General features: G+C 40.0%; 1 protein-coding gene across 1 annotated transcript in view; it reads left to right on the top strand.

Moving 5' to 3' along the window:
• Positions 1-26,587, top strand: part of SLC2A9 (solute carrier family 2 member 9) — a gene marked incomplete at its 3' end in the record, with an annotated part of 50,558 nt that overhangs the window by 2,264 nt on the left and 21,707 nt on the right. The window contains exons 2-5 of the mRNA XM_026071419.1: positions 3,590-3,688; positions 12,181-12,341; positions 18,878-19,002; positions 20,374-20,519. Of these exons, the coding sequence (XP_025927204.1) occupies positions 3,590-3,688; positions 12,181-12,341; positions 18,878-19,002; positions 20,374-20,519 (531 nt within the window). The remainder of the gene's footprint in view (positions 1-3,589; positions 3,689-12,180; positions 12,342-18,877; positions 19,003-20,373; positions 20,520-26,587) is intronic.

Raw genomic sequence — 26,587 nt, forward strand, 5'->3', positions numbered from 1 at the left:
CGCGGTGCGGCCCCGCGCTGCCCTCGGCGGCTGCGGCCGGGCGAAGTTGGCGGTGCCGCCGCCGGAGCCAGGCGGGCGGCAGGCGCTGGCAGAGCTAAAAATAAAGACAAAAACACCGCGGCTGCCGGGGCGCCGGGCGAAGCGGAGGGCACGGGGAGGACAGCGCGTGTAGGCGGTGTCGGCGGGCAGCAGAAAGCCACCGCTCCCACAAGTGGGTCCCCAGTAGGTGGGTGCCCCCCCAAGAACAAGGAGAGGACAAATGCTTTAGCATTTCTTCCTAAGATCGCCTATATCAGCAGTGAAGTCCTCAGAGCAAGGGCAGACCCAGGGAGAGAGGATCCGGAGGGCGCCTTTCCTCTCCTGCACCCCGCAGAGCAGCGCCGAGGGGAGGCGCGCGGTGCAAACATGTCACCTGCCGGAGCAGCCGGCGCTTCCGCGGGTCTTTCACTCGGCACAGCCGGGCTCTGAACTCAGGCTTGGTTGGGTGCTCGGTACTTCCCTAAAACTGCATCGCATTAAGTGTGTTGGGTAAGGTACTCTAAAATCACGGTTGGAAAGTTTTAGCAATACCCGTTTAAGAATACTGAAGCTTTCTTATGTACCTGTGCAACATTTACCACTTACAATTTTGCTTAATCTGAATCTGAGAAGGGTGCTATAACCAACTAATCAAAATACAATATTCTAAATTGCGTTTTAAAAGCTGAAATGCAAATTGTCACGTATTTAAAACAAACAAACAAACGAGAGAATTTAAGGCTTATGCTAATTAACGTAAATGTTATGTTGCATGCTGACCAAAAAAGGGAAAGTGGGAAAAGCATTTCTCAAAGATATCAGAGTGCTGTGCCCTGAGACCTGTAATAAAAGCAAACAAATGCAGACTTTCACAAGTAAGCTGTTGTCAAGTATCTAGAGGTCTTTGCTCTGAACTGACTTAAAAGTTTCCTGAGAGAATAATTATTGCTGTGGTGACAGTCACACCTACCTGCCTTTGCACTGACAGCAACAACGCATGAGCAAACTATTAGCATTACAGTAAGGGAACACCTGTGAGGGAGGTGTGGTTATCTTCTTTTTTCCCAGTCACTGTAAAACAGATTTATTTTTTTTAGTGTTGCCACAGAGTTAATATTTTTCTGAACAGCAGCTTGAGGTTTTTTTTTCCTTGAGTTCTTGCTTCATTGTGCTTTTGTCTCTTATCTGGTGTTGCTGTAACTTGAGCAAATATTTAAAATAGTGCGTGAGGAGGCAGGTCATGGAGAAGTTGAAGTTCATGTTCCAAGTACTGTAAAACTTTGAATCAAGAAAGTCTGTGGTTTTGTGGTGCTTTCTACAGTAGCCTGTACACTTGAAAAATTCTCAGGATTAAAGTAGGCTCTAAAACCTGCTATTTGCAGCACTTGAAAGTAAAGTAGGTGTGGGGTCTTCTAATTTGGTAGCACTTTTGTGGTTTTGTATTGCGTTGTCTTCCACTTAACCCCACGTGCCAGTGCTGAAAGATTTAAGTGTTCACTGGAGTTTTAAATAAACCCTAGACGATGTACTCCAAATCTTTTTTTCTAAGGGTGCTAGCACTGGGGGACCAACCCCTTTAGAGATATTGCATCAAGACTACTGCATAGCACATGTGAACTTGCTCTCAGCATTTGTGAACCCTTTGGGAACGGTCTGGGAGACCTCCAGGTGTGGAAGAGTCCACTCAGTGTCATTCGTTCAGAGGAGCAGTAAATCCTGTAAGTGCTGGAAGACTGGTTCATGGCAGGGAGATGATGAGCTATCATCACACACAGCACCCAGTATGAGATGTTACTCACAGAGAAGCTAAAGCCTGGTGTCAAAATTACTGTTCTTCACTAGCAAAGTAATGGTGCAATACTTTCTCTGCGTGGCAGGTTCATTTTAAAAAGATGGCTAATAACAAGAAATCATATCTGGCTTAAGCAATGAACGCTGTGGGATATATTTCCTACACAGAACTTCCCCCCCCCCCCCCCCCCGTACGCTTCCTCCTGACCTGCCTGGGAGTAGGGTGGCTAATGAACTGTATAATCTCTCAAAAAGTTACCACATCGTGTGGAAGAAGTTAAAAACACTAAGCTGTTGTGCAGGGTGTATTTGTGAGCCCTAAGGAGGGTGCGGAGGTGTCAGACCCTCTGGATGCTGCAGTCTCTGTCCTGACGCATTCATGTCCCGTGGCTTCTCCGTGAACCAGCGAGCCTGCAGTGCCAGTGTGCCCGCACAGGCTCTGGCACGTGCTGAGCGCACAGGAGGGTTCGCTTTCCCTGCCGGCTATGCGCTGTGGCCGGTGGAGCTCGTTCCAGGGCATCACCACTGCCGTTACCTGGTGTGCCAACTACACCACCCTCGCTCATGCTTCACATCTTCGTTTTCCCAAGCAAGTGTACAGCTTGTCATGTGCAGCTGACAAAATGTTATATCGATTCATTAGCCTGTTGTGTCTGCTATAAATGATATAGTTGAAGCTGAGTTCATTAGGCCTCTTTGAGCAGGTCTTTCTCCTTTTGAAAAGTTTGAGGCTTCAGTGAGAGATCAGATGGGACATAAAATGATAGCGAACTGTGCCTGAAACTCTAGATTCTTAGTGGACTTTTTTTTTATTTATCTCGAAACACATTAAAAAGCCGCCCACTGTAACGTATTCAGAAGTCAAGAAAGGTGAATCGTCTTCCATAATCTACAGAAGAACATCAACAGCCAACCAGCCGCCAAAACACTAATTTCTCCTGGGAATTCTGTAGAGTGTCAGGTGGGGATTGGTGCCAGTCACTTCTGCGGCTTCCTCTAATCCCATAGGAGAACTGGGTTGCGGGAAGTATTCCTGGAGAGGACAGAAAGGATCCTGAAATCCGAAATCTTTCAAATCAACTGACTAAAATTCCCATATCTAAGCAATCCTACCCTCATTTCAACAACAATAACAGAAAAATTCATAGCAAAGCTGAAAGCAGAACAGGGAATAGAGGGTGGAGAGCTGAAAAGGACCCTTCAAGGGTTACTGGTGTGTCAGTGGGTAAATGGCATCTCCACCAGACTGTTTGTGTGACTGAAAATTCCTGTTAGACTTACATTTGGGTTTCAAAACCTAGTTTGTAGGCATCATTTTAAATTTTTTGGAGTCACAAACATTTAATTTCAGTGATTCTTATAGAATTGGGGAACACACAATCTTGCAGGCTTTCTCCCAAGTAAACTCTACCCAAAGACCTATTGCATCAAATACATGTCACTGCTTGATTCATTTTATTGATTGTATATTGCCAAATAGTTTCCTTTGCCAAGTCTATGCTTTTGTAACATTTTACTTTTTGGCATGGGATGCTTGTGGCAGCAATCTGTGACGTCGGAAGAAGTTTAAATGTTCTCTGATGCCTCTGTAAATATTAAAAGAGATTCCATCACTTCAAATTTCCTATTTCTTGAATTGCAGAAATAGTGAGTGTTTCAAGCCAGTATCCTTTAGCAAGATCTGTGTGCAGGAGCTAGTTAATGGGCGGAGTGTTTAAAACCTGCGGTATGCTATTTTGAAGTACGCTAACAGTTGTTACATCTTTGCAATGTTTTTCAGGATTGGTCTGGCAGTCTTATTGTAGCCTCTTTAGCTGGAGCTTTTGGGTCGTCCTTTCTGTACGGTTACAACCTCTCCGTGGTGAACGCTCCTGCAGTGGTAAGTGACTGACACAGTGGGAATTTAATATCAGTAGAGGGCGTCCATGCCCAAACAGTCCACGTTGTTCAGCATTCTGCTTTTATAATCCTCTTAATGTGGTAGAAGAGGTTAAATAAACTATTGTAACTTTTGTTTGCTAGAAAGGTTCTTTCCTCTGCTTATGAGGTTTTTTCAGATAAATTCAGTATCTGGCAGGAGCTTAAAGGCTGCTTTTGAGCTGAGTGTGTGCACATGGTTTTCTTTTTGTTCTCCTCAAGCCCAGACTAACACTAAATCTTCTTATATACTTTTGTGTGATAAGGTATTTTTAATGTCTATCTGACTGCTGAATACTCAGCAGCTATGCACATATTGAGCAATTTTTGTTCACAATGGTCTGTTCCAGAGAGTTGCACAACATTTCATTCCCACACTACAGGGACTATAAATAATGTCTCTGGCTTCCTCTTAAATAGAGAGCCTCCCCTTCTGCATTACATGGTGATGCTTCGTTTGGTTCTGCATGTGAAGCGTTGACCATCTGTTGGCTGCAACATGTGGAACGTATCTGAGGAACAGAGCGCTGGAAGATCAGTCTGCATTATTTGGATTTGTTCAAAATATCGGTTACTGCAAATCAAAATCTGAATGTTTTGTGATTACATTGGCCATTCAGAGAGCCTCATAATTCAATCAAGTGCAGCAGTAAGCAATTCAATGCAACTGCAAGCAATACTTTTTTTAAAAAGAAGTATTTCGTACATTTTGACACCTAACTGTTGAAATTCTATTTCAAAAAAGATTCTTTCCAAAGAAAGAATCTTTCTTTTTAGCTCCTTCTTTTATTGAAATCTGTTATTAAAATGTGTGGCTAGATTTGCACCTGAACACCTTGGCCACATTAAAAATGGATACAATATTTACTCAAATAATGAAAGAAGAATTTTTTTAATTTGTTTCATATGTTGTAGTGGGTAAGCAGCGGAAGACTGGCGAGGAGACAGGAGCATGTTGACCGATCAATTGTTCCAGCTGCCGAAACACTTGGTGTGCAGAACCTATAAGGAATGGCAGGTTGCGACTCTTAAACTTGTGCCATGTAGGCAACAATCTGGACTTGTGCACTCATAAAGAGTTACTGTTTCCCTTGTTATCTGTATACCTAAAGAATTATCGCTTCCCATATTATCTGTAGCGCATGCGTCATACCCCATATTGTAACCTATTAATTTGCGCGCCACCCCCCTACCCCCTGAACCATGGGCCAATGCTCTGCAGTGCCTGGAACAGCCCAGTTGCTTCCTCGCAAGATTCCTGGGGTTCCCCTTGCACTTCAGGGATTTCAAGGTAATAAGCATCTAATTACCTTGCTCCAGAGTGGTGTCTTCTGCCTCTGCGTATTTCAAATATCAGTTACTGCTGTTAATATATGTGTATTGTATTTGATAAATTGACAACTAAGAGGATTATGAAAAGACTCACCCTGCAGGAAGTCACAATTGCATACTTGGTAGCTTCTGGGAATTTTCTTGAAGTTCTCAGTACCTTTTGAAATGATAAAACAGGGCAGACAGATTGTATGACAGTTCCTATGCATCACTTCACCCTGCAGTCATCAGGAGGTAAACATGGCTTAGAAGGAAGTGAACTGCTGAGAGCAATGTTATTGATGGTACTGGTGATACGTGTCCTTCCTCCACAAAGTCAGTACTGTCAATATAGCCGTGAGAGCAATCTGACTTCTAAAATCTTTTTTTAATGGACTGTTCTGGTAATCAGAGCTCTCCTGTGATTTTCTGCAGGAGTAAAAGAAAGAAAGGATGATAGGAAATGCTGTTTGGCAACATGCGGGTGTTTAGATGTGAATCATGTAACAGATTACAGTGGCAATAAAAGTGCAGGTGGAGAGGTCAAAGGTTAAGCCATATCACAATTAATGCTAAATTCTGAGCATCCTGGTTAGTAGTAGTTCCAGCATTGTCCATTTTTGCTTGAAGTCTTTTTTGGACTGAAACTGGTCACCATGTTGATGGCTTTGGTCATACCGTTGACAGGTATGCGTGAAGTCTGCCCTATTCTAGTGAGTTGTTGCAGTGGTTTTGTTTGAGAACTTAGTGTCTTCCTTCCTTCCATGTTAATGTCCCAAACATTAATTGGGGCTAAGGAGTAGTGTTACTGATAGATGCTACTGGGGTGGAGTATGTGGTTGTGCTGGTTCAAGAGCAGAAAGTCAGGGTGGTCTCTGGTCCCTTCTTTCAGCCCCAGGATTAATCTATGCTGTCCATTTGCTTAGCACAGGCCACTTGCCTGTCCATGTCCCCTGAGCTGCAGTGACCAGGTTAAGGGAGGATCTGGGCTCTGTCCGTATCCATGGTGGGGAGAGGGGAGCTGTACCAACACTGTGCTTCCTGCAGCACAAGCAAATGATGCTTTGCTCCATCTTTTTTTCCCCTGTGTGTGGCTGTGTGTCATCAAATCGATCTGCTGCAAGATGACCCTTTGGGAATACTGATGTGATGTGATTGAGAAAATCATAAGGGGACTGATTTTAGCTGTAGATAAGCTTTTATAAATGTGCTGTCTATATTGGGAATGCAGTGTTTCCCTAAAAGTAGTAAGCTGAGTGAGTTAGAAACTTGGCAGGGCAAATAACTTGAACTAACTTGTTCTGGTCACATGCGACGTAGAGCCTGCATTAGTAGTACTGAGTATCTCTGTGTAGGATGCTGGATATCTTCTGCCCCTGGTTACTTCAGCACAGTTCCTACCAATGTCTTGAATCGTTCAGCCTTAGAGAAGGCCCTGTAGGGGCTATGAGAGGAATTTAAAAAGTGCTTGATAATGACTGTTGACTAAAACGTGGGCTGTTTCCAGGATACTGGAAGTGAACACATCAGCATTATCACTGAGCTGTGTGGGGGAAGTTCGGTTAAGACTGAAACTCCGAAGAACAGCATTTGTAAATTCTTGTGGACGTTTTCTTTCTGTGCTCAATGCTATGCCAGCTCGTCAAACAGGAGGAAAAGTCCTGTGCGGTTCTCAGTGGTGACCCTTAGTGCAAGTCATCTCATCAGGTATGAGTGTCAGTCAAACTTCCTTGCTGTTGCCAGGGAGAAATAAACTGCACGAGATCTGCATGGAGCTGCCTTGGCTCTGCCGACTGGTGCACAGTTGGGGAAAGGGATCCGTTCCCGTTCTGTCCCTTATCTTTCTGGGAGAAAGAGCAATGGCCTATCACAGGCACGCACCATGCTTGATCATATGAGAAATCCAGAATTAGCAGGTTCCGTTGGCTTGTCGGTTTTATAGACCGTGGGTCTATAAAACTGCCGAGTGTGAAGCATTATCAGAATGTATTAAACACATATGGGAACCTTTGGTAATAGGAAGACAAATGTTTTGAGTGAATGTAAGTGTGAGTGAATATCAGTTGCCTTTTTGTGAGCTGCATTTTTAAAATTCATTAAATGGGCCACTTCTCAGCAAGGTCTGTGGAACAACGATACAACAATGCGCTTTGTTCTTTGTACAGGAAGAGAAATCTCTGCTACTTATTGCCACACACTTACTGCTTTCTTCCTGCTTGAGTTTGCATTTCTACATTCCTTAAAGACTTGATTCTGGGAAAGTGATTGCAGAGATGTATTGCTGGCTGAGGCAGCTGGATAATCATCACTGTGTGTGAATGGCCCTCATAACTCAAGGTCAAGGTCATTTTTCTTCTCTAAAGACTGGTTCTTTTCTCCCTTGATGCAAGTTACTTACAGTTAGCTAAGGAAAGCTCCCTTGTGTTTCCCTCCCTCGCACTGCTACCTTAACGAACTGAGGCAGCAGAATATGAGATATTGATGAGATATTAATCGGCTACAATTCCTTGTAGGCTTTGGTTAGAGGATAAGATTTTTGAAAAAAGGTTTTTGTTTTTTAACATTATTCAGACAACTGATAGAAATCCCAAAGGATTTCACAGAATTCAGTAGACTCCAATGGCTGTGTTGGATTTATTTTGTGTTTTTCATTTTTATTTTCAAGTGCAACTCCTCAAAACCTGTATGTGTTAATAGGTTCCCATTTGTTGGTGATGGGAATCCAGACAAAGGTGATGTACAACTGCATATCAGCATGTTTAACTGTTATTCTTGAGTGTTCTAGTTTGTACTTTCTTTTCTTAAATAGTTTCAGTTATTTTATGTCTCCTTGTGAACAAAGCTATGTTGAGAGCTACTTTACAAGAAAATTAGCTATAACACGATAGGAAAATAATTTGCATACTATTTTTGGTCATTAGCATTAGCAAGAAATGCTAATAGTGTTCTAAAAATGTCTTCTCTTAGTATTCATTACCATCAGAAATGATCTTCAAATAAACAAGAAGATGTCTGAATCTAAATTTAATCTGAGTATTGGTATAAAAGAGAAGGAGGACGTATTACTTGATTTAGTGGCAGATTCATTTGGAACTTTACTGTGGAATTCTTTTAAATAGACCAAGCACCAAGTTGACTATTTTTTTTCTCTAAAAATGTGCTTCACAGAACTTTCTGACTCCAGATTTTCAAGTTATTTAAAAAAACCCCACACAACTCATATTTTGCCTGAATTAACAATTAAGAAAAAAAGCTTATTTCTTAGCTAAGGAATACAAATCTTTTGACTAATGTAACAATACTCAACAAATTCCAATCCCTCCTTCCCCCACCCCCACAAAACCCCCCAAACCGCTAAACAAAAGTACAATGAGAGAAGACATAACTGTTTCACTCTGTATATGTTTTTGTCTTTGCTCCAACCTTTTCATGTTTTTTCTGTCTGTTTGTACAGAAGCATATAAAATAGGATGGGAGAAATAAGATATCCCTGTCTTCCTTTTAATTCAGGACACAATGCCAGAAACTTGACAGAAGGAAGACAGTGTGTGGGATGTTCTACCTCCACCTTTCTTACCTGCTTTCCACGTGGAGAAGCAGTAAAATCCTCAAATCAAAGAGTTTATATATAAAAGGCTGGAATATTTAAGGTTTGAAATTCCTGGCCTAAATAGGGAAAGTATGGTGGCAGGTTTTATACTACTGACTGCTGTCCCAGGATAATTTAGTAACAATGACACAATGGAGGAAATCTGAGAAGACACTGGTGAATGGTGCCAGGATTAAACTTTTAGATACTGTAGAGCTTATCCGGGAGCAGGGATGTAAAATGGTTCAGGATGTTGCACGAGGGTGCAATAGCGACCATGAGGCACTTACAGCTCTGTAAGGAGCAGCAAGCCCCCCAAATGGCATCATAACTTTGCCTCATTTCTAAAGGGGAACTGCATAAAAATGAAGAAGCTTGACTAAAAGGAAACTAAATGGGCAATATCTTTGCAGATGATATAGACACTATGTGAAAATGTCATACTGGAGATATGACACCTTTAAATTTTAGACAGATGAAGGAACTCTGGTGTGATTAAACCTCAGGGTAAGGGAAGTTGTTAGAAGACAGAAGGCATCCTTCAAAAATTGTGGTTGTGCTCTCATGAGGAAAGTAGAAAAAGAATGTAAACTCTGACTTATTAAATGCTAAAACAGTGAACTGGCCCTGGAGTTTAGGGATCAGCTTTGAGAAGGCTTAAATACTAATACTTTTGATTTCAAACAGAGGACTTGAAGATGTAGGGTCAATAGATCATGCTAAAAAAGGGTGTTCAGAAAATAAAGATGGAGCAAGAAAAGTGTATTAATGTTTTGGATTGGAAAAGTTTGGGGAAGTTCCCATGCTGGAACCCTTCTTCATGTGGGATGCATTGGAGACACTGTCAGAAGTTTCAGAAGGGATATGGAACAAAATTACTGATAATTTTAGAACAAATTGCCCAAATACCTTAGTATTTGTTCAAAACTGATAAAATAACTCAAGATACAGGCTATGTATCACAGTTCAGCTTCTTTTAAATAGCCTCAGTTGCAGAGAAATTGAAATGGAGAATGTGACTTAAAAAAATTTTTTTGAGGTAAAATTTTGGAAGATACAAGCCAATAATTAGATATTTGTACCTGAAAAACTAACAGGAACTATAGTAGAAGAGTGAGCAATTGGGGAAGAGTTGATATGACTTTTGTGACGGAGAATCGTCATGCCTCAGGAACGTATTGGACTTTCCCAAAGATTCAGGAGGCACTTGGACTTTCCAAAGACCCTGGAAGGGCTCTTATTGAGGGCTCTTAAGGAAAGGAAGCTGCCATGGGAGAAAAGCATAGGTCTTGGGGTAGCTGAAGGGTTAGAAGATGGGAAAAGCCAAGTCTCAAGTTTTAGTTTTTTAAGAGAGGCAGCTCATTTTGTAGAATGACTCGTATCTGGATCTTAGGTGTCTGACTTCATGTTTAATACACCTTTAATTACTGAAAAAGAAACTGCTTGCCTTGTTTAGCAGCCTGAACTTCATTCAAAACACAGTTTATGTAAATTTGAAGGGAAAAAGCTATAACTTATTTATAAAAGTGACTTGTGATTCTTAACTTTAATGGTGTGTCAAAGCCAGCTCCTTTGGACTGATACTGTGTGTTTTTTCCCCATCAGTATCAAACCAACAGCTGTCAGCTCTTGCCCCCCTCCTCTAACAGTTATGTTTTTGGCTGTAAATTCTTTGAGGCACAAATGTTATCTTTTATTGCTTGGCTTAGGAGGGCCTTGATTTTGTATGGCAGCCAGGTGCTGCAGTATCATAAATATGACATAAGTGTAGACACAACCTCCCTTCTTCCCTCAGTTCATGAACTCCAATTGTTTCCAATTCACTCTATATTTAAACTAAAGAATTTGCTATAAAAGTACTCACTTTTAAAATCCTGTCCCTTTGAAAAATATAGACTAGTAAAAGACACTTATTTTCAAACAGATTTGAGATCTGGACTGAAATGTGGAACTGAAATATAAAATAGAAATAACTTAAGTGTATGTTGTTTTGTGGTGAGCATTATGTAGGCTTTCACTGAAAGGATTCCTACTTCTGTAACTTTTAAAGCAGCTTTAAAAATTTTCAGTCAAATTCCATGTTACATATGAATCAGAATGGAACACCAAAGTGGTAGAAATGTCAAAGATAAATTGCTTCACTGCTGGAATCAAATTCCTGGTCTCATTTTATAGCTTTTGTTTTAATGCAGTTTTCATGCGCTGGAACAGACACATTTCTTCTTGGTGCGAAGACAGAAAGTGCATTTCATCTATTATGCTCTGTTGGGATTTGGTGTTGTGGTGTAAGGCAGAAGGTTTAAGTTATTTTCCTGGATGCTTATAAATACTCTGTAACTACCTATTCCTTTAGTGAGTCCAATGTCTGTTTTATTATTGGTATATATCCACCAGTCGTTGCAGTTCTGGGATTGGAATATGACTTGGGGCGATGTCCTACCGCTGGAGGTGGGCTCTGCTGCCTTCTGCCCGTTGGGCAGCCCCGGGAGGGTGGTTTTGGCAGTCCCTTTTACATGGGGAGTGAGCCTGGCGTGGGGACGCTGAGCTTGCTGCTTCTCTTCCCAAAACTGCCTTCTATGCATGGAGCTGCTGCCTAGGAAAGTCTTAATTTCTGTGTCTTTGAACAAATATTCAAAGAAATCCTTAGTGAAAGAGTGCCCATTTTCTGTGGTAGCTCATCACCTGGAATATTTTCTGTGTGTGTTTGCACAGATTTGCTAAAGCAACAGAAGGGCAGTGAGGCAAAGTAAGGGTGAATAGATAGGGGAGATACTGAAGGATATTACTTGTGTTGCGGAAGGTGCGTGTGAAAATATACAGATGGGGATAGTCTTCATTTTAAACTCCCCCAAATACATAAACGTATGGCTTTTGGTGCTCTATCCTATAAGACAAGTCTAACTCATCTCCTCATGACAGTCATGATGCCCTCTGGCAAGTATTGGTGGCAGGTCGCTTCTTTACTTCTGGGCCACCAATTTCTGCCTGGTCCCCAATTTGTTCAAGACATTTTTGCCTCTACCTGCTGCATGGCAAATTCTAACTTGCTTATCCTGCCCCAAAAAGCGTTAGTCTAGGACACTTTACTTGCCTTGGGTTAAGTGTACGTACGTGGCTGGTCAGCGGAGCATGGCTGAGGTGCAGTGACTTGTTGAGCACGAGTGACCCGATCGTGTGCCTTAGCCCATGTTCAGGCTGAAATGTTTGTTTGTGTGTACACAGGAGGGCTACCACAACTGTTGTGAATGTTGTGGTGAAAACCTAAACTGTATTGCCACTGCTTTATAGGAGTCTCTCTTTTATAAGCCTCTTCTGCATTTCTGTCTACCTGTGAGGTTTTTTTTCCACCCTGTTTTTGACTGGCTGGTGGTTAAAGGTATGTGTGCTTTGACAAGTTTGGGTCATCTGTATTGCAGTTGCATCTAGAGGTGAGGCTCAGCTTTTTGGAACAGGGGAAAGGGTGATTTTTGCAAGCAGACTACTATCTCTTGCGTTTTTTCTATCATGTTCTTAAAGAGTGATTTTTACAAGTGTTATTATGTATTCATTTTCAGTATATCAAGAAGTTTTACAATGAAACTTGGCAAAGAAGATATGGCTTCTCGGTGGAGGAAAGCACACTGACACTCCTGTGGTCTATAACCGTCTCTATTTTTGCCATCGGTGGCCTTGTGGGTGCCATTATTGTTACCCCAATTGTGAAGTTCTTTGGACGGTAAGTGTGTCAGAAAACTACTTTCTAAAGCCATTCTTTACTTGGTGTCTCTAAAGAGATTTTATGTTATTTTATTAAACAAAACCCCCCACAAAACTCTGAGGAGCTCTACTAGAATGCAAATTTAAACATTTTCAGATTATAAAAACTCATTTCTAAGAGTTCTAAATTTCCAAGGCTAAAATTAGTACTCTGACCTCAGTATGCAGCAGAAGCCATTTGTTCTGTATTGATGGTGGGTTGAGATAACAAGGAAGTTGAATAATCAAGAGTGCAGAAGGAAAATACCATAAAATAAACAAGATTTCATAAAGGATTGGCAGATTTTTGTTCCATCAGTCTGCTGAGTTTCTCACCTTACACAAATAAAGCTATCAACATATCTCATTTTCTTCTCAACAGCATTTGTTGTCTTTTGGTAATAAAAACTGTGGATTTTTTTTTCTTCCTTGTGTCAACTTAAAATATAGTTTGAAGAAGCAGACTAGGGTGAAATTCTTGTTTCTTGCTTCCACATTCCTAGTGTCTCCTTCCCTGCTCAATGCAATGCTGTATTTGACTAATGGTAAATCTCAGCTGTAGAAAATCCTGGTATTTTAGGAATGCCTCTGTGAGTGTGTGTTTGCATTTCCCCAGTAGGTAGCAACTAGGTGTTTTTCCATCAAATTTGTGTTTTGTACAATTTTCCAAAGAGAATTTTGCATGCAGTTTGTAATTTCCCTATGCTTAGCAGGGGCTTAAAAAAAAGCCACTGTAACATTTGCCTTAACTGCCCATTGCACATTTGGATTTTATTTAATTGTAAGTTCTTTATTAGTTGATAATTTCTGTTCAATTAAATCACTGAGTAGGGTCATCACAGAGGCTCAAATATGTAGGCATCCACCTCCGCTGTTCTTACCTGTGTTCTACATTTTGACTTTTCCCATCACTTACTTTACATTGTGCTCTCCTAAGTCTAATTGTCATCTCCCTCGAATCCTCTGTTCAGATTTTTTTTTTCCCCCTTCATTGTCCCCAGATTTTCCCCAACTCATCCACATCCTGGTTTTCACCTCAAACAGTGTGGTTCCAGGTTCTTCCATTTCATGCTTACAGCAAATCTTTATTCCCTGCTCTGTAAATCTGTTATTAACTCTTCATTAATTTATTCTGTCCCATCAATTCACCACTTGATTTTCAATTCTTAAATATTTTTCATAGTCACTTCTTTTTCAGGCTTGCAGCTTCTTCTGCCAGTTCATCAATTTGACTCATACTGATTAATTCCTGAAAGTGTCACTGAATGGGCTGTGCTTCATTTAAAAAGCAAAGTAAAAAATGAGTTCATAGAAGATTTGAATTTTTGGTGAAGAGTGGAATGGCTTTGTGTGCAAGTTTGTTAAAGTGATGGCTGATATCAGTTGGATGAATACCACTTTGATGGGTGCAGATCATATTTCCAAGGCAGGGTTTTAAAGCTTGGTGACTCTGTCCCTGTTTATTGTGTTTATCCCTGTGAAATCATGAAAATAGCTCTCTTACAGATACAGTGTAAGAGTATTTGATTAGAGGTTGGAAGGGATTGCACCTCTTGCAGACAGACACAGGGTAAAGGCTGCTCATCAAAGTGTGATTCTCAAGTTTGCTGTTCACATTGCAGTGTGTTTGTCTGGTCTGGGAAACCAGACTGACACATCAGTACAGTAATTGAAGAGCGCATTAAGAAGTGTTGATAGAACAGTAAAATACTTGTACTGTAGAACGGTTCAAGTGCCGGCTGAGAGTTGTAGGTATGTGCTCCACTTACACTGACATGGAATAATGAACGAAAGGGCATCAAAAGCGTTAGTCAGAAATAATGTATGACTTTGCAAAGAGCACTCTCATATTGCTGTAAGATCAATAACATAATTTTCAAAAATGATATGCATTACCAAATTCTTAGGTCCTATTTATTTCCAGAGAGGTTCAGGGTAAAATTTTCAAAGAGAACCTTTATTCACATAAGTAGAAGTCCCATTTTCAAATGTGACTTTGGCACCTGATAATTTAAATTCTCTTCTGCTGCTGAAGAGCAGCTGCTGTTGCAGATCATAAACATTGAGTGCTGTGCACTGAGGATTGCCGAGGCCACTGCTAGGGAAGAGCCTGCAAATGAGGGATAAGGCCTTACATCTAGCCCAATGAACCATCTTGAGTCTGAAGAGATTAAAGGAATTTATCTGGATTATTTTAGTTAATGCTATGGCTTCTTTTATTCTGAAGTGATCTACTGTACTTGAAATGGTGATCAGTATTCATCTTGTTATTGACTTTGACAGCTAGTTATTTAAACCCCTAGTTTCCTTACTACGTTTGTTCTATAAAGTGTCATACTTGCTCCCTAAGCTGAGCTTCTAACTTCTTTCTTATTACTGAATTTTGAGGCAACAATGCATTTTTGAGGGAACTGTAATTCTACCATTTTCCTAGTTTGGAATTTTAGACAAATAAACAGAATATTAATTCCATTCTGTAAGTAAAACCAGTGCAGCTGTGAAGGGCAGATACCTGGTAGGACTCTGTTCTGGGCTTTGTGGTACTTGCTGGTACTATGAGAGCAGGTGATGATTTTGAAATAGCGAGAGATTAATTGTCTGTGATTTTTGCAAAAAGCCAAGGACAGTTCTGGGGGAGGGATTCTCGAGTGTTCTCAATATCCAAAATATCTAAAAAAGAAAAAGGAAAAGAAATCCCTAAAGTTTAGCTCTATTTGTGTCTAGCTGATGGGTGAATTCTCTGTCTTGACTGAGATGCTAATAGGAATTGTGATTTTTACTGAGCAAACGGCTCTTCCCTTAAGACTCTCTTACATTGAGTACAGAATTGGAAATTGCATTCCTGCAGCTGAATGGATACCCAGCCACAACAGAGAGCCAGTTTTTGGTACTAGGTTGCAAAACTTACCTTTGGCTTAGGATGTAACCTAGCTTGTGGCAAGTCCTCTGTGTTCAAACAATCAGAAGTTTTTGGAAGCAACTTCCTGTTGGAATGAATTCATACGCTTCATCCCCAAAGCTTTATTTCTTTTGGCTGGAGACAATGCTGAGTTATTTGAGTAGAAGGAACAAGCTTCACATTTAAATGGATGTTAATCCAGTGGGTTTTGTGCAAAAGCTGCAGCAGAAGTGGCTGACCACAAACCATTTGATTAATATACACATGATGTAAAAAGAAAGCAGTGATTTTCTTTCTTTTTTGTCCCACTTGCGGCATCCTGGGGCTTCACAGCTAATGAGTGACTCCATGCCTGTGAGCCAGGATAGCACAGTATGCGGGAGGCTGGACTGCAGCCTGAGCCCGGGCTCCGTTGCTAGCTCTGACACTGTTTTGCCGGTTGGCTTTAGCTTGAGTTCTCTTTGCTCCCCAGTCCTCTGTTTACCCAGTTCCCCATAAAGATACTGATGTGCTCTATAACCTTCAGCAGGACTGGAAAAGGAAATGTGCTATGCGAGAACTAGGCATAGTATTTGTACTTTAATATGTCTCCTATGCTATCTGGACTGCTTTTCCATTGGTTTGTGATTTGGGATGTTAAGGAAATGATTAAGCTGTCCGGCACATCAATGTGCGTCTTTCCCTAAGGTAGGTTAGTTTTAAAGTTTGTACTGAAGTACTGTGCATGTGGCGAGCACCGTTATCCGACAAGATTTGTCTGGAGTTTCCCAAGGGAAAGTGCCTGCTACAGTGGTCTGTGAAGTGCGGTGTCTTTATATCATTTGTAGTAGAGTTATACAAGCAACAGTTTGTTGGGTTTTTGGGTTTGTTTGTTTTCCATATGCCATGTTTCTAGAGTAATACAATTTTGAGTCTATGTGACCGGGAAAGCATGGTGCTTTATCATTGTAGCGATTTTGCATGTAGCACGGCCTGGCTGGAACTAAACTGAGGCTGCGTTTGCAGTTGGGGAGGGGGTTGTTGTATTTTTTTTTTTTTTTTTTTTCCCTAGGAGCCAGGATGAGAAGTTGTTACCACTGTTCATGTTTAAGGCAACCTGAAGTCTATTTCATTACTGCAAACTTACATGCTTTATGTTGTTTATTACAACACTTTAATGAGCCTATTACTTTCTTGGGTTTTTTTTTATTTTTTTCAATCTGGAAAAGACTAAAATAAAATCTTTGGATTTTAGTGCAGTTATGCTTTTCTGTTCTTTGTTGCATGGAACATGTGGTCCTTGGACAACTTCATCTACAGAAATGTACATTTTGAAGGGTTTTTTCTTCTTTTTTAATTAAAAAGTAAGAATGTAAAAACTTCAGATGAATCCGTAGCACTTGTTTGACCTGAATGAACATTTTTTTCCATTTTTTGGCATTGTCTCCCTTTAGCCTTTTCAAATTATATCCATCTGAAAAATCTGTTATTAATGGGTAGAATCAGCACACTTGATAGCTAGATTATCTATACATATATTTTAAATGGGCCATATCTATTCCATTGCTTGATCTTCCATTTATTAGTGAAAAAAATCACTGGAAAGCAGGAAAAGTAATTAAATACAAGCATTAAAATATTTCCTATTAAAAATGTATTGATCTGTTGTAAGAAATTGTACAACTTTGTTCAACAGGTGGGAAATTTCCATTTGGTAGCTATGTGCTGAACCTGGGAAGAATGTGGACTCCTGGGTCCTCCTATTACCCCCCTTTGGTAGAGAGAAAAGTAAATAAGGAGCCTTTCTGGTCATACCTGTTCTCTCACGTGGAAATTGCAATATAGGGATGGAAAATCCATCGAGAATACTTACGGATGTAAGAACACTTCAGTGTTTTAGCAAAAATGGATATTCTCAGCCTTTGTCAGTTACCATCAAAGTTACTGGATTCCTTGTAATTTGTATCATCACTGAGGTTTGTCCAGATCTTCAGCTAAATTTTGATTTCAAATCAGTTGTTTCCTTCATATACTGTTGTGTGGGGGATCGGAGGCTTCGCTATGGATTTGTACCTCAAGAACCAAAACTAGACCCTGCTCAATTATGTGGCTGCAACATCTGGTAGAGACAAACCTCTGTTGTTTTATCATATATATTAAAGTGAGGTGACTCATAGATGGAAAACGTAGGGTAAGACCCTTCTCTTGCTCCGTAATTGTGAAAATTATGGTGTTTTGTCGTCCATCAGACCCTAGGCAGTGCGGAGCAGGGCTGTGGCTGTGGCTGTGCTGCGGGGAGACCTCCACCAGCAGGTCCCTAGCTGGGCTGTGGCCCTGCCCAGGAGCCATCAGAAACTTTCAGTCACTTGCAAGGTTGAGCCTGCTGATGATGGGTTCTTCAGCCGTTTCTCTGCAGGCTGTAATTTAGCAAAAAGCTACTTAAATCCATATTTGTGGAGTGACAGCAGGATGTGTACTAGGTGGCAGTGAGCCTTTGAGCTCTGGGCACATTTGCCATTTAATCTCTCAATAAAGAGTAATTGCGGCAGAGCTTGGGATCTTAGGTCTTTAACCAATTTGCTTCCGTGTGTTCAGAAAAACCTGACCTTGTATATCACAATGAAATGTTTGAGTGTCAAAGGCCCGTGAAATCCGATGTATGATTTCTTTTATGAAGTATTTCCTTCTGCAGAAGTTACCAGACTTATGAGTCACTGTTGAAATAATGAGTCCCTCAAACTTGAGCAGAAATGACTTCTCTAAGATGAAAACTGTAAGAAATAAAGCGGGCGGTATGGTGTGGATGAGAAACTGAGATGTTTTGAAAACATTTAAAATATATTTTTCATGTTGATTGTTTTTGTAATGGATTTTTTTATTTCAGTGAAGTAATTTTACATAAAGAACAGTTTGGGAGATTTTTTTTCACCCTTTCTTTAACTGTTTTTGAATGAAATAATTTAGAAATTGAAAAAAAAAACAGATAAGATGTAAATCAGTATTTTGATTAATTTCAACAATTTTTGGAAAGAGGTTAGTTTTTATCAGTCCTGTGACTTCCAAGTGTTTTTTTTAACTCTACAAGTAGTAATTTTCATCAAAGTATATATTTAATACTATGCGTTTAAGGACAAATTATAATAGCTTAAATATGTCAGTGTTTGAATGATCTCCAAATGGCAGAAACTGTGTATGTAGCATCAACATGCCTATAATTATGTCAGTTTTTTGCTACTTAAAGTATATTATGTTTCCTACATATGCACACTTACCCAAGTATGTGTGTTTATATACATAAAGTCTCAGATATGGCTCTTGCATTTTTAGGATATATAGGATGGCAAATTGCCATTCCTTTGAAGTACAGATCTTTTGACTATGATGTTATTTATTTTAAAGAGATGATATAGGTTTGCTCCCTGTATTTGATGTAGGTTTAGAACAATGTTGATATAGTGGATATTTGGATATAGTGTTGTATTTTGGAACTCCATCCATTAGGTAGGAAGCAGTGTTTGTCAGGTGGTACTTGGTTTTATTTATGAATATTTAAGAATGATAGCCTACTGTTCTTTGAATATGACTAGGGTTTAATTGTCATGATTTTGGTACCTACGTAAAATATCTTCTCCTTTCAGGAAATGTACGTTGCTGCTCAATAACGTATTTGCAGTTGTGGCTGCACTGTTGATGTCCCTCTCTTCATTAGCGGGATCATTTGAAATGCTTATACTGGGCCGCATTATAATGGGTGTTGATGCAGGTAAGCTTTTCTCATGCTGTACCTACATGTAATGTTTGTGCTGTGCGCAATCCTACTCTTGTCCTCGAGTGAGGTCTTTCCTTATATTAAAGAGGCATGTCATGGACTAGCCACACTGATTTCAGGGGAACAAAGCAGCAGAACAAGGATCAGAGGATCTGACTTTTAGTGAAGACACCCAAACGGATACTAGCCACGATGGTCTATCCTGTTTGTTCCTTCCCCTTTCCTCCCACTGCCCCTAGAACGTGTCTGTCTTCATGCAGTGGGAATCCTTTGGTTAGGAGTGTGTGGACTATTGATTAAAGCTGCTTGCTGTTTTGCACTTAGGAGTTGTTGGATCCCAAGCTAATACCAGTAGGATTAAGTTGAAGGTATGGAACACTGCAATTCCTTTCTAGCAACATCATCTTCCCAGTGTTAAAGTCAATTATGGAATTGTTACTGCACCCAAAAAATCCTGCATCGAGCAGAGTACTCTAAAATTCTCAGTAATTCCACTGATCACTGAATGGTGAGAAATATTTACCTAATGTGGTGCAGACTTCTAGGTGAATTAAGATGGTTTTAGCCTCTCAGTATAATTCTGTGAATGTAAAGGATGGAACATGCTTTGACTTTTGCATCACTAAGCGCAGCTTGTGGAAGCTCTGACTGTCTCGCCGGTAAGCGCAAACTGCATTTGCTTGAAAGCAGCTGTCTTTCCCAAGCAAGGTGCAGCCTGTGGGTAATTTTGGTGCTGGCTGCAAACTTTTGTCTCAGATTACCACCAAGTTGCTGAACGTTTGGATCTTTGTAGATACTGTCAATGTGCTAACCAGGGTCATGCATTTTTTTTTCTTCTGTTTTTGAGCAGCATTCTCCCCCTTATTTTATCCCTGCTGTTACAAGTTCATCACAGCTGTAAGCCTGTATTGAGAGGAACATCTGCTAATACTCTATACAGTAAAAATGTTTCCTTTGATAGTCTGCTGTGTGTGCTTGACCCATTGCTAAGTGGGGGTTTTTTCTTACCTGTACCCATGCTAACTTGATTTTGCTTGCTTTGACATGAACAAATTTAAAATGTAAAATCCAGTCTCCTGGTGATTCTCATCTCTGAGTAACCTTTGCTGCTTCTCTTCAAATAGCAGCCTACACACATCTCTGTAGATCTGTAATACAGATAAGCAATCTGATGGTTATTAAATGGTGCAAGAGTAATTAGGCATGCAGCAAAAATAATTCTTATTATCTGTGGATAGATTTAGTTCTATTCTTTGCAGGTTTTTATGCCACTTTTGTGAGCAGATTACTACTCAAACTCCTCTAAATAGACATAATGAAAAGGCAGTTAGACTCAATCTGTTTTCTTTTTTCCTTCCTTCACAGGCATTTCTCTGAGTGCCCTTCCCATGTATTTGAGTGAAATATCTCCCAAGGAAATCCGAGGTTCATTGGGTCAAGTCACAGCAATTTTCATCTGTATTGGTGTTTTCACTGGGCAAGTGTTGGGACTGCCAGAAATATTCGGGAAAGTAAGTACTTAAGAGATGTTTTCTGCTGTGAAAGAATACATGCATGTATTTTGACTGAGTTCTTTACAAAAATGGAAAATTGAACCTTTGTGTTTTGTTTAGAAGCACTTTGAAAAGTGCTTTCTTCTATGCCTTTAAAAAGCGCATATGTGTGACTGAGTTTGGTAGACACGGCAAGCAGTTTTAACAGCTTGAGTGGCTTCTATGTGCATATGTGTGTTTTCCCACCCTGCCCCCATTTCTTGATGTACTTTTCTTTTGTGATTTGTGCTGCTTTGCTCTTTCTTTGGGTACCACGAAAGCACTTAGAGTGCATAATTCATTTATAATTCTTTGAAGTGAGACAGAGCTGCAAAAAGCTTAGAATTTTTACAAGAACCTGAATACAAAGACTCTTGCCCAATGATTACAGTGCTTCTTGTAATGTAGTCACCCTTATAGACCAGTAGGTGAAAGAACGGGCTAATATACCCCTTTATGGAAAGAGGAAAATCTCTTCCGATGAAAGAGGTTATCTTGCTGTCGTAGGCTGAGATTAACTTGGTGGCCACTGGATGTCATCATTACTCTGAATAAATGAAGCTCAGGTTTATTCAGGCTGGCACTTGGAAATACTTTTCATCCGGAGACGAATCTTTGAAATGTACACAGCAACCCTCTTTCAGTGAAACCTGAAACGCCCTTCCGACAGCTGGCCCAAGTGGTAAGGAGCTCAAAAGTGAGAGGAGCTTGTCCTCCCGTATCCATCCATGTTGAGCAGCTTTGGAAAGGAGTGACTCCAGCCACCCTGGCACTTTTATTTTTGTCTGACCGACTGTCCTATTTTGTCCCTTTATCCTTGTCCTCACTTACCAGATTTTGCTCTCCTGAAGGCAAATGGTTTGATTTAGCTTACCCTTTTGCTAAAGGACAGATATTCCACTTCCCCCCACACACACTTTAAACGGCTTTCACTGTCTTTCATTAAGCGATGTGCAGATATCCCTTGTCTTGCTTTGGAAGCTAGTCTATTCTAGACAAAAGTATTAAATGTCAGGAGGCTGATTCAACTGCTTAGAATACATATCAACACTTATGTAGTACACTTTGATTTATTGATTGAGTGATTGATTTTTAAGCATGCATACACCTTTAAAGGTGAGGTATTTTGTGAAAATTCTCATTGCCCTGTTAAGTATGGATGGGAGATACTTATTCCTCGGTTCCAGCTCACCCTTTTAGTTTAAATTGCTCTTTTTATTTGCATTGTCCCCTTTGTCCCTCTCCATTTTTGTCACTCCTCCATTATGGAGGTTGTGGTGCTGCTTCCACAAACTGCTTTAATATGCAACTAATTAATATTAGACTATTAAAGATAACTATCAGTTTACATAAAAGGAAGTCTGCTTTATCTGTAGAATTATTCTTTTCAAGATGTGAGAGCAATGCCAGGGTGCAAAAGTGGCAAAGTTTTGGCTGGTGTAACAGCATATTTCCAGCAAAATTAATGGAGCCATCTTGATTTTTCCATTTGGGTTCCTGGGTGTATTTTCCTTTTCATATATTAACAGCATTTAGCACTGAGTGGGAGTTTGCACAAGGAAAAGAAGTTCCTGTCGGGGGAACTGCTGCAGATGGTTTGTGTGATGGATTCACTTCTGCTGATGCTGGGAAGTGTTCAACACGATGGTGTCTCCTTTCTGAGTTCTTCAGCTCTTGCAAACTTCCCTTCCTCTCCCTCCCGCCCCAACCTGGCAAACATCTTGCACAAATTTCTGTCACTTTGATCCAGTTCAAAAGTAGGTTCAAGGCATTTGCAAGCTATTTGCTAGACAGATTTCAGCTTCTCATTGATTCACGGGTTGGGTCTTCTATTCACTAATGATGTAAAAGCTGCCTATCAAATTGTTGCCAGATTGCTTTATTTTTTTCTCCCTTTTCTTCTGTCGGAGAAAACTTTGTTGCATTTGAAGTGAGGGCAGTATTACAGGTCTACAGCCACCATATTTTGAAGAAAGCTAAGCATTTGTTATGTCTTATTAAAGATTTTAATTGTAACTGTAGAGAAATATGTATCTATAAAATATAACTTAACTCTATTAAGATTGTCTAAAAATGACAGCTTTTTTATTGTTGTGGCTTAAAATCTCATAGGAGCATTTTTTTGGTTGTTCTGTGGCTGGTTGATTGTTTCTTTCAGAACTGGCTGGAAATAATACTGATTACAAATATTTGTCTTCTGTCAGGGTTTCATAACAATCTTCTGAGCTCCCTCAGGCATGTATTACTTATAACTTGAGCAAATATCTAAGAAGTTATTAATCGTAATATCTAAGCAATGATGTTTTTGAAGAGTGAAGGCACAGAGACCTGTTGGGCTTTTTCCTGGAAGAGAGTATTTGGAGCAGGAGTGGATGTGGGAAGGGCTGCAAGCACAGCTGAGGTCCTGCCTTATATGAGGAGATGACAAGAGCTTTGCTTGTTTGTAGAGAGAGGGAAGGGAGAGGATGTCACTGCTTTGTTAGTGCAGAAAGAGGCACTGGGAAGGGAATATAGCTACTTAACCTCAAGGACAGTATTGCTACAAGAATAAATGTTTAGGAGCGCTCTGTGAGTAACTGTGTGCTGAAATTTAGCAGAGTGATGTTTGGAACAGACTCCAAGTTGAAGTAGCTTGAGCAGAAAATTTAACTTTGAAATTGGAGCATGATGCATTTTTCTGGAGTGTATGAAGTTGTTGCCTTCAGTGGCTCTGTAGAAGTCTGTCCACAGAAAAGGAAAGCCTTTCTGTGGGCTTTGGGACACAGCCTTACAAGCCTGGATTAACTACCTAACTGGCAACTACCTCCATTATTGAATGCAACAGGATTATTTTAAATGTAGAAGTACAGATGTGAAGCTCTGATGAGTTTTGTTTGAGGCAGTTTGGAAAGTGTTATTGCTTTTTGTCTCAGGTAGGTTAAGCAACCTCGAAGTGATTTTTAGCAATCGCTAGGCATGTGCACAGACCCAGAGTCAGTGTTGTGGAGGGACAGGCAGGTTTCAGTTCATAGCTGTTACTGCACTGTGTTAAATGCAGACCCGATATTCTTTGAACTAATGCAGAAAACAGTCATAGTGCTGCAGTGAAAGCAGAGTAGGAAAGGAAGTGCTCCCCTGTGCCACAGAGCCCAGTGCCCTGCTGTCCTCACTAATTATGTCCTCATCTCCATTACAGACAGATTATCAAGGTTTGCCTTTAAAGATGGTTGGGTGTTTCCTATCTCTTTACACTTTCCAAGTTTTTTACTGAAAGTGTGGGTGGTTGAAAATCTTCTCATTTCCGTCCAAAATCTTTTCATGGATAATTCTGCTGATTTCTTCTCATTGTTCTTTAGGTCAAATGCTGTTTTTCCCTTCATTTATTTGCCTCTCCTTCATTTTTTTCCAGCTATTTAAGTGTGATTCCCCAGCCCATGATCTTCATTTCTGGGGGCAGATTTCATCTCCTCTTGTATCCTCAATCCTCAATCTCCTTCTCCTCCTAGGTGTATCAATTCTAGTTTTAAGTTTGAATCCAACAGACCAAAGTTTTATAGATAACTCAAATGAAATGTCACAGGTTTTTTTATTTTTAATAGAGTAATATATAATATTTCCTTGTTTCTGTCCTGGAAATATTTTGGAGGAAGTGGGAATACTTTCATCTTTTTTCCTATGTCACACCATATTGACATGAACTTGCCAAACACTACTCCATCCAATTTTTAAATCATAGTGTAAACAACCAGGTGCAAAAAAAATCTAATAATGACTGTAAAAATTGAATACATTCCTTTAGCTTGTAGGCTTTTATTCTATTTGTCTCCAAAGCTACTAATTTTAGAGTATTGAGCCTGCAGAATCTGTTCCTTTAGCGTGCAACACTTAACCAGACTGAGTATTGCAATGATGCAACACTGTAGTCACGACACTGTCCCTTTTTGCTGTGCTTTGATTTTCTTATTTTTGTTCCATTTCCTATGCCCTTCCTCCCACCCAAATTCCAGGCAAGCAGTGCTTTTATTCAAAGCTCTGATTCTGTTATAACCTTTGGCAAACCGTGTCTACTATATCTCTCTTGAAGCTTGGGAAATTACCCTACGGTAAAAGCTGACTGGTGATCAGAATACAGAAGGCACAGAAGGTTGTATAGCACGCTTAGCTTTTTGTATATCCAACTGAAGGAGAAAACAGATATTGAAGATAAGGCAAAAGTCAGACCTGGCACTTCTTAAAACACTGCCCTTCAGGTGTTTTCCTTCTCCGATTCTGTGATTCTGCAACTAAATCATCCAGTCCGGTTTTCTGACAGATTGTTCCCTACAGAGCTTTGCTGGTGCATTGCCAGCTTCAGGTTTGAAAGTTCTCATTTCCACTCACTCCCTTTGGGGGATATTCCCTGGCCTGATCCTTCCATATCCCAAACACCAGATCCTCAGGCATCTCCATATCCTTAGTTCTCTCTCTGTAATTAACTCATCTAGTTAGTCCTGAAGGTAAGCCTGTGTCCCGCCCTGAAGGTCTTCCTGAGTGTGTTAACACGTTTTAAATGTTATAGACCACTATGCTGTCTCTTTCCATTGCTTCAGCTTCTTTAATGAAGGTGGACATTAATTTTTCCTTTAATCACAAAGGACTTATTTTATGAGTACGTGTTTGCGATTATTCCTGTATTCATGGTTTTTTTTTAATATATTGTGTTATCTCTTTCATCTGTATAGAAATATGAGAGAGCAAGGAAGATGTTTCACTGTATGAATGTATGGAGGATAGATTAAAGGGTTTTTTGTTTTTTTAATTAAACTCTAAGAACCTGTATAGACCCCCTGTCCAACTCTATTCTTTATAAACCCCTTGAAAATGGCATATTTGAAGTGATAGATAGTTGTGTGTTTAAGAAAGTTTGTACATGAATCTTTCATGTTGCTTCAATTACTTTACAAGTTCTTTTAGAAGTACACCTTCACATGCACTAAAATAGAAGAGTGATGAAATAGGTAGGTTTGAAGTCTGTGTAGTTGTAGGCTGCTCTGAAAACTAAGCTTTGACTTTGCTTGTCAAAGCTTCATTTTTAGTGTTTTTTTTTTTCTTTTCCTGATCCTCCCTAAGACTCTAGACTCAAGCTCAAGGTTTCATTAGGAACTGATGGGAAATTTTAAAAGAGAAAAGTAAGCAATACTAAACTGCTCCAGGAACCCACAGTCTGCAGGTGGACACAAGTGACAAAATGGTCTGTTTGAGATGTTGGAATGAATCTTACATGTTAGTGTGATAACACCAAGAGTGAATCGATCAATCTTTCTTATATTTTTCTGTGAGCTCTTCTGTTCTATACATTTATCTTCCTCTTGAACCTTGACTATGGTCAGTTATTTGTCTTTCAAGTTATGGCTGAGACTTTATTTCAGAATATAGAGCTGAGAGCACTTGTGGCAATAAGAAATAGAGGAGAACTTATGCAGGTGTCTTGCAACCGCATGAAGCAGCTTTATGCTTCATGGGTGCATGCTGTTTAGAAATAAAATGCTTCCGTTTCAATTAACATTTTTTATATTCTGTAAATTCTATTAGAGTAGGACAAAGTCATGCACTAGTTTGTCATCTTCCAGAGTCACTTTAATTCCCAAAATGTTGTTCTATTTGATGATTTCAAACCTCTGGTTTCATAGAATAGGAAAATGTTAACACTGGTGTTCTCTCTAGTTATATTCTAGAAATACTAAGTGCACACAGAATTGTGTGTGATAAATTGCTATGGGAAGATCTCAGTCTACTGTATTGAGCTTTTAAAAAGAGATTTACTAAGGTAATTAAACCCGTGCTCAAATACTTGGATATATGGTTTAGTTTAAGTACATGGGTAGCCCTGCTAATTGCAGTGGGACTGTTCAGGTATTTAGAAACATGCAGCATTGGAGCCTTAGTGACTCTATTGTAGCATATAAATTGCTAGTTATTAACAAGATATTAAGAGCAAAATCCAGTACAGGACATGGGAATAATAAATTAGAAACTAGGCTCATCAGTTTAGGTCCCCAAACTTTTTTGATCCTGAGGTACCTAAGCTT

This window comes from Apteryx rowi, unplaced genomic scaffold (assembly GCF_003343035.1).
Source record: "Apteryx rowi isolate R43461 unplaced genomic scaffold, aptRow1 scaffold_1081, whole genome shotgun sequence".
In the NCBI taxonomy this organism is placed as follows: domain Eukaryota; kingdom Metazoa; phylum Chordata; class Aves; order Apterygiformes; family Apterygidae; genus Apteryx; species Apteryx rowi.